The sequence below is a fragment of the Pristiophorus japonicus genome, chromosome 17 (assembly GCF_044704955.1).
Source record: "Pristiophorus japonicus isolate sPriJap1 chromosome 17, sPriJap1.hap1, whole genome shotgun sequence".
Lineage (NCBI taxonomy): Eukaryota > Metazoa > Chordata > Chondrichthyes > Pristiophoridae > Pristiophorus > Pristiophorus japonicus.
The window spans coordinates 84,604,866-84,613,549 of NC_091993.1; the positions used below are offsets into that span (position 1 = coordinate 84,604,866).

Sequence of the window (8,684 nt, forward strand, 5' to 3'; positions counted from 1 at the left end):
CACAATTCTTATTCCTTGTGCACTCCAAATGACAATGAAGTGTTTGCCCATTGAGAAGAGGCCTATTAACTCCTAGTACTGTAACTCTTGTTTTAATTGATAAACCAAGGTGAGGGCTAAGGTCCATCGGGACGACACCATCAAGGTTGCAAAGAGAAAATATGAGGTAAACCAGGAAGTAGTGATTGTTTGAGACCAAGGTTTGGTTTTAAAAGCCTGTACATTGTAGGAGGAAAGACCAGAGGGAGGCAAGGAGTTTCCAGGCCTGTTATACAATGAGCTCAAGTAGGAAATTAGTCTTGATTTCACCATTGGGGATATAGGGAATCTGCACACTTAGCATTCTAAATATGTAGAGAACAGTTACTAGAATTGAATTGAAATCAGGTTCCAGGGTTTGATCAGGCAAATATTTTAAATTTAGTTTGTTCTTATTAAAAAGATCTTAATAATAAAAATTTATTTTTTCAGAGGTGTGGCAGTAGAAATTATTGAGTGGAAACTCTTGTACATCATCTTCACTAAAACAAAGTACAATGTACACTGTGTGGCAGCAAAGGAGGGAATGTAGGCATTATGTGACAGTTAATATAAAGAGGCATCATCAGGCCTCAACACATTGTGCTGATACCAGTATTTGGGCCTAGTTCCATAAAGTGATCTGAGTAGTGTTATCAAAAGTCATAAGAACCTAAGAAATAGGAGCAGGAGTAGGCCATACGGCCCCTCAAGCCTGCTCCGTCATTTAATATGATCATGGCTGATCTGATCATGGACTCGGGTCCACTTCCCTGCCCGCTCCCCATAACCCCTTATTCCCTGATCAGTTAAGAAACTGCCTATCTCTGTCTTAAATTTATTCAATGTCCCAGCTTCCACAGCTCTCTGAGGCAGCAAATTCCACAGATTTACAACCCTCTGAGAGAAGAAATTCCTCCTCATCTCAGTTTTAAATGGGCAGCCGTGTATTCTAAGATTATGCCCCCTAGTTCTAGTCTCCCTTATCAGTGGAAACATCCTCTCTGCATCCACCTTGTCAAGCCCCCCTCATAATCTTATACATTTCGATAAGATTACCTCTCATTTTTGTGAATTCCAATGAGTAGAGGCCCAACCTACTCAACCTTTCCTCATAAGTCATCTCCGGGCTCAACCTAATGAACCTTCTCTGAACTGCCTGCAAAGCAAGTATATCCTTTCTTAAATATGGAAACCAAAACTGCACGCAGTATTCCAGGTGTGGCCTCACCAATACCCTGTATAACTGTAGCAAGACTTCCTTGCTTTTAAACTCCATTGGCCTTCCTGATCGCTTGTTGTACCTGCATACTAACCTTTTTGTGTTACATGCACAAGTACCCCCAGGTCCTGCTGCACTGCAGCAGTTTGCAATTTTCTCTATTTAAATAACTTGGTCTTTGATTTTGTTCTGCCAAAGTGCATGACCTCACACTTTTCAACATTATACTCCATCTGCCAAATTTTTGCCCACTCACTTCGCCTGTCAATGTCCTTTTGCAGATTTTTTGTGTCCTCCTCACACGTTGCTTTTCCTCCCATCTTTGTATCATCAGCAAACTTGGCTACGTTACACTCGGTCCCTTCTTCAAGTCGTTAATATAGATTGTAAATAGTTGGGGTCCCAGCACTGATCCCCGCAGCATCCCACTAGTTACTAATTGCCAACCCGGAAATGAACCATCTATCCCGACTCTCTGTTTTCTGTTAGTTAGCCAATCTTCTATCCATGCTAATATATTACCCCCAACCCCGTGAACTTTTATCTTGTGCAGTAACCTTTTATGTGGCACCTTATCAAATGCCTTCTGGAAGTCCAAATACACCACATCCACTGCTTCCCCTTTATCCACCCTGTTAATTACATCCTCAAAGAACTCCAGCAAATTTGTCAAACATGACTTCTCTTTCATAAATCCATGCTGACTCTGCCTGACCGAATTTTGCTTTTCCAAATGTCCTGCTACTGCTTCTTTAATAATTGACTCCATTTTCCCAACCACAGATGTTAGGCTAGCTTGCAGAAGGAAAGACAGCAACAGTGCAATAACCCCCTTAGATGTTCAGTGAAATGCTGTTTTATGGATAGGTATAGGAAAGAATGACTTGCGTTTTATATAGCGTCTTTCACAACCACTGGACGTCTCAAAGAGCTTTACAGCCAATTAAGTACTTTTGGTGTGTAGTCACTGTTGTAATGTAGCAGCCAATTTGTGCACAAGCAAGCTCCCAGAAATAGCAATGTGATAATGACCAGATAATCTGGTTCTTATGTTGATTGAAGAATAAATATTGGCGAGAAACATAGAAAATAGGTGCAGGAGTAGGCCATTCGGCCTTTCGATAACTAGGGATAACTCCCCTGCTCTTCTTCGAAATAGTGCCATGGGATCTTTTACATCCACTTAAGACAGCAGATGGGGCTTTGGTCCAACGTCTCATCCGAAAGACAGCATCTCCAACACTGCACTAGAATGTCAGCCTAGATTTTTTTTGTGTTCAAGTCCCTGGAATGGGACTTGAACTCACAATCTTATGACTCAGAGGCGAGAGTGCTACCCACTGAGCCACAGCTGACACTGGAAGAACTTGATACCTATTTTGATTTTGTTTTAAATAAGAATCTGTTTTTTTTTTTTTTTTAAGGTGGGCATTACAAAAAGCAATGATAATTGTCCCTCTCCCCACCTTTGCAATTCGTACAGAAACTGACTGTAGTAAATAAGTCGATAAATTCTTTTAGATGGTTTCTCCCATTGATGCAACAGTTGTGATTTTTTAACAATAACTTTATTGTAAAAAGCAAAATAAGTTAGCAAAAATTCAAAATAACAAACTCACTCAAAACAAATGAAGAGTAAAAAGAAGACATTTATATTTACATCAGTAATTTAGTTACAAAAGCACACATTGGTCATAAAGCTATAAAAAGGATTGGCCATTTTAAACAGTTTTAAGAATTAGGAATGATTTTTTTTCTAATAAAACAACCCTTTTGAGTCAACAAACCTTATGCACAACACACACCAAAAATGTATAAAAATAAAAAAAGCTTCCTATTATAAAATGATGCATGGAAAGAGCATCTGCTATCAGTCAGTTTGGGGTGTGGTCCTCCAAGTAGCTGCTTGGCGAATCCTCTGGTGTGATACTGTCCACTATAGAGGAGAGAGAACGCAAACTGGTACCTCCAGAAGACTGGACCTTATTCACAGATAGTAGGTGATCTAAAAGAGAACATTGATAATGAACCAATGTCACACTACATTTGTCGATTAATAATCTGAACTGTTATATCATGGAAAGATTGGTGTTTGAATTCTGGTATTTCGAAGGTAAGGATAAAGGGTGCACTAGAGCTCATATATTTGTTGCCTGTTGGAAGATAGCCATTTCCTTCTCATGAATGCTATTAGACAAATGGTGTAACTATAAAGATCTGAGATTTTGCTCCTCCCTCAAAATCACGAATACCAGAAGAGATGTTTTCTTTCTTGGTTTGAACCTCAAACTACGACAATGAGTCTTAATTGGTTGCAATGATAATCTTTATGACTGACTGGGCTGCATTATTCCTTCTTGCTTTACTTAACCTCTCCGTGGAATTTGGTATGATTGATCACCCTATCTTCCTCCACTGCCTTTCCTTTGTAGTCTGTGGCATTTCATGGTTCCATTACTATTCATTCTTACATAGACGATGCATCTCCAGCAATGCCTTTGCTTCACATTCTCAAGGTTCCATCCTTGGATTCCATGCATTTTTCATGCATGCATTGTATTATTCATAAGCATGTCTTAGCTTCCATATATATATATATACACTGACAACACCCAGCTTGTAGCCTTCCACTACCATCCTTGACTCCACGACTTCTTGTGCTGTCGAGCTGTCTGGCTGACATCAAGTCATGGATGAGCCTAAAGGTCCTCCAGCTCAATACTGGGTAAACCAAAGCCATCCTTTTCAGATTCCACCAAAATCATTGTACCATAGACCCCCTCCATTATATCCCTTTTCCTGACTCCTTACTCTGTCTGAACCTGGCAGCACAGTACACAACATGCCCGATTCACCCAAGTAGAGTTTCAAACCTTATATCCAGTCCATCACCAAGATTGCCTGTTTCCACCACCAGAATATTGTTTGCCTCATGCCCAGTGCCACTGATGACCTCCTCCACCCTTTCAGCATCTTTGGGCTCAGCTTTTGCAATGATCTCTTAGTCCGCCTCCCAAATTCCAGCCTACACAAACTTTAACATCCAGTACTCCACAACCCACATCCTATCCCGTTCTAAATCCTGTTTGCTCATCATCCTCCACTGGATCCCCATCCCTCAGCACATTGCTTTCAACATCTTTGTCCTTGTTTACAAATCACTGAATGCCTTGCTCCACCCTACCTCTGCAAGCTCCTCCAGCCCCACGCCCACCTCTCACCCTCTTTTCTCCTGACCTTGATTTACTGTGATTTCCCCCTTTTTCTGTTCCACCATCGAAGGCAGAGCTTCAGTCATTACGCCCTCACACTCTGGAATTCTCTTCCTAAACCATTCCACTTCACTACATCTCCCACTACCTACAAAATTGTCCTCAAAAGCTATCCCTTCGACCACACCATTTTCATCTCCCAACTCTTCTCTCCAAGATTCAATTTTGCCCCTTGTGAATTGCCTTGTGTTAAAGGCAAATGCAAGTTGCTGTGGGTAACAGCGGGGGGATTAGACGTGATTTTGTGTCATTCAAAACAAAATAAAATTGATTCTTACAAAACCTGACTAGCCTATCTCTGTTTAAAAAAAAAAGTGTGTAAAAGCTGCATTTTCTCTAGGCAAACCTGTCTGTGTTATTAACTTATGATATCCTATGTGATCTGATGCTCAGACACAAGGACGACAATGGTTCAAGAAGGCGGTTCATCACCACCACCTTCTCAAGGGCAATTAGGGATGGGCAATAAATGCCGGCCTTGCCAGCAACGTCCACATGCCAGAACGAATATATTTTTTAAAAATACGCGTTGTGCTTCAGATCTAAGACCTGAGTTATTGTGGGCTTCACTTGGATTTCCTTATGAGGATTAATATTACTGGTCTGAGCTGGGTGATTGTCTGAGGAAATGATATCAGGCAGGGGAGCAGCTCCCCTCCCAGTCTATTAAAGTCTGCTTCCTGATGGGCTGGCCAAAGAATGTTGCTGAAATCTATGCAGGTGGCTTTAAACTGGACTGTGCTTTGTTCCTGGCTGACCAAGGACATGTGGATCCTTTACATAAAAACTATGCATGAAAGACAACGAGAAAACTGTGGTAAAGTACATTTTTGCCTGTTTTTTTTAAAAAAGAAACCAGTATTGAAAGGTGGCTATAGTGTGTGAAGAATTAAAAGCATAACATTAGAATACATTGGACAAGATAGCGAGTTGGCAGGTCGTTTGGTAGAAATGTACCTCCTAGGACCCACATTAGCTACAACTGTGGAAGTGCAAATTATATTTCCATTTCACTGCATTATTTATTCCCATTCTCAAGAACAGTAATTTATTTTTTATTTGTTCATGGGATGTGAGCGTTGCCAGTAAGGTCAGCATTTATTGCCCATCCCTAATTGTCTTTGACAAGGTGGAGGTGAGCCACCATTTCAGAGGATAACTTAAGAGTCAACCACATTGCTGTGGGTCTGGAGTCACATATAGGTCAGACCGGGCAAGGACAGCAGAATTCCTCTCTAAAGGACATTAGTGAACTAGATGGTTTTTTTATGATAATCCGGTAGTTTCATGGTCACCATTACTGATACAAGCTTTTTATTCCAGATTTAGTAAAGTAACTGAATTTAAATAATATTAATTTAATTTGAATGAATGAATATGTATAAACAGAATAATTCATATTAATGAGAGGGTTTTCATTTCCACTTTGGAGGTTGACCACAATGTTGCTGAAGGCGATGTGGAAATAAAAAGAACTCGGCAGCGACCTATTGGCTGGGTCCCGCATTCAGCAGTATACCTACCTCTCGGATTGTTGTAAGGGGTGCTGCAGTGGTCGGAGGAGCTGCTCCACTCGGGGCTGCAGGAGGCGCTGTTTGATCCACACTCGCTGGATACGACCATCTACAATTGCAGTAATGGAAAAAATGACCAGGATTGGCATTTACAGAGCGTATTTATAGTAAAAGTCAGACTGCCTTTGAATCTAGTCTTCTAAACATGCTGAGTGACAATATGTCAAGTTTATTATTTTCTTTCAGCAGTTGTTTAAAACACTCCTCAAAGCACCTGCTCCCTCCGTGGCGTCTCTTGTACAAACTGTGATCAAATCACACCAACTTTTACACAGCCCTCTAGGTAGCCTCGCGTGTGAAATGGTTATTTCACTGACACTTTTTCACTGAATTATCTGTCAAAATCACTGGCACATTTAGTGTCAATTTACAGATAGCCATTCATAAGTTGCATGCATTAACTTATTTCAATAAAATGATGTCATTGAAGTACTTCATTGACTGTAAAGCGCTTTGGGACGTCCTGAGGTTGTGAAAGGCGCTATGTAAATGCAAGTCTTTCTTTATCCGTTCCATGAGACAGAGCCACTATATTAAGCTTATTTTCAAATTAATGCTTTCGTACCACTCGTTTTGAAATATTTAATTTGACTCCATTCGGGTAAAAACTTAACATTCAATCTCAACTAAAACCTACCTAGCCTTGCATCAACTCACATTTCCAGATATTTCTGCACAAAATAACTTTGATAATATTAATGTCACTTTTTAATGGGACAGAGCTGAGGTTAGAGGGGTCTGGGTGGATTACTGTTACGGACTGCAGAAACTAGACCCTGCTGGACTTTCGGAGCCGGATTTCCTGCAATACACCAGTGACAATACTTCAAAAAAGCACTTCATTGGTTATAAAGCGTTTTGGGACGCTCTGAGGTTGTGAAAGGCGCAAGATATATAGCAGTCTTGATTTCTTTCTAACCTGAGAAAATTAGGTTTAGCAGACAGCGAAACAAGCACCACGGCCAACAAGAGGCAAACTTTTCTTTTGAAAAAGAGGCCATTTTACAATCCTGGAGATGGTGCCAGAGCAAAGCTGGGCGATGAAAAGGAAATGCCAACTCAGCCCAAACCATTGACCAATATCCAATATTTGCTCTGGTCAGGTCTCCAGGGTTGTTGAGCTGTCTGCACTGGACTATTTGGTCCATGCCCTGTGCTGTGCACGGGATACTTGCCCCTTGGCGTGTGTTGCTGCCACTGTAGTGCAGTTTGTCCTGCTGGTTCAAGGTGCTAAGCAGACCCTGGAGCCTCTCGATGTACTGGATGGCGCTGCGGAGGATCTCCACTTTGGGCAGTCTCTGGTTGGGGTTCAGCAAAGTACTGCGCTTCAGAGCCTCGAAAGCCTCGTTCACTTTCTTCAGCCTCCTCTTCTCCCTCAGGGTAGCCGCCTTTCTCCTGTCCAAGGTCACGGATTTCCTCTTGCAGGTTTTGCAGGCCCACAGCAAGCACTGGCCGGGGCAGCCCTGCTGCTGTTGCTGTTGCTGCTGAAGCTCCGAGACCGGGTACACGTGCTCCTCCAAGCCGGCTTCCAGCGATCTGGCATCGGTGCACAAACCAACCCCCAGCCGGTCCTGGTACACGGGCTGCTCAAACCCTTGCAAACGGGAGGGGAACAGATTTTCATTGTCGAAAAAGCGCTGGTCTGAAAAGTAGTAAGGGTTGGTTTCGAAGAGCTCCATTATCAATGGGGCTTTTTAGTCTCCAGTTATCTCCAGCACCAACTGTAGGAGAGTATGTCAACGCCAACTGTTAGGTGGCATTTAAAGTCTCCACTGGCATGAAATCACCGGGATATATATAGAAAGCGCAGAAATTCTATCCAACTCCTAGCTGTCGACATGCATCAAAACTTCAATCTGATTTCACCTATTCCCAGGAGTGCTGAAAGCGGGGACCAACTCACTGAATGTTATGAATTTTTTAAATAAGTCTTAGTTTTCTAAAATATAACCATTCATTGTGCTGGGGCAAGTTTGGAAAGTCGCTGAATGGTAAAATGTGAATATAATAGCAAACCTGCTCAGGGTTTCTGAACGTTCCCACATGGACTAATAAACTAAACTTCTGTTATTCCCGAGTCAGTAAATAAGGAGAGTAGCTCCTGTAAGATCTGGGAACTGCTCGAGTCAGGTGTGGGACCAGGTGGGAGAGCCTGAACTCATTGGTTTATCTCAAAGTGGAAATATTTAACTCTCAGAAATAATAATACAGACAGTACTGGAGAAAAAAAGTCTTTGTCGTTTAAATTTCCTTTTAGAAATAACCTGCAGCAACCTTCACCGTAATTTGTCCAGTATTATTATTATTATCAATGTTTTAAAATCCACCTATAATGCCACCCTTGACTTATTGGGGCAATGTAAGGGGTAACTGAATGGAATAGTTCAGACCGGCGCGGTGATGTTTGAAATTCTCTGTGTTGATGCGCTTTGGACACACGTGTGTCTCTGGACACGGGCAGTGAAAGCGCAGCCCGAACCCGTTTTCACTTTCACCCACAGCCTTCACACCTTGTAAACTTTCACAGAAAGCCTCAACTATTCCGGAGTCAGCATCAAGTTTCCACATTACTGCCGTGCCCGGGATGGTCTTCATACG

At 41.9% G+C, this 8,684-nt stretch overlaps 1 protein-coding gene across 2 annotated transcripts in view; it reads right to left on the reverse strand.

The window, feature by feature from the left end:
* The window catches only part of myog (myogenin), a 29,882-nt gene extending 21,730 nt beyond the window's left edge, over positions 1-8,152 (reverse strand). The window contains exons 1-3 of one of the 2 annotated variants that reach the window (XM_070858911.1): positions 7,262-7,903; positions 6,036-6,135; positions 2,852-3,245 (exon numbers count right to left, since the gene is read on the reverse strand). In XM_070858911.1, the coding sequence (XP_070715012.1) occupies positions 3,115-3,245; positions 6,036-6,135; positions 7,262-7,765 (735 nt within the window). In that variant the 5' untranslated portion in view covers positions 7,766-7,903 and the 3' untranslated portion in view covers positions 2,852-3,114. Of the gene's footprint in view, positions 1-2,851; positions 3,246-6,035; positions 6,136-7,261 lie in introns of those variants that run through there. The other variant, XM_070858910.1, reaches the window with a different exon arrangement.
* Positions 8,153-8,684: the final 532 nt, after the last annotated feature.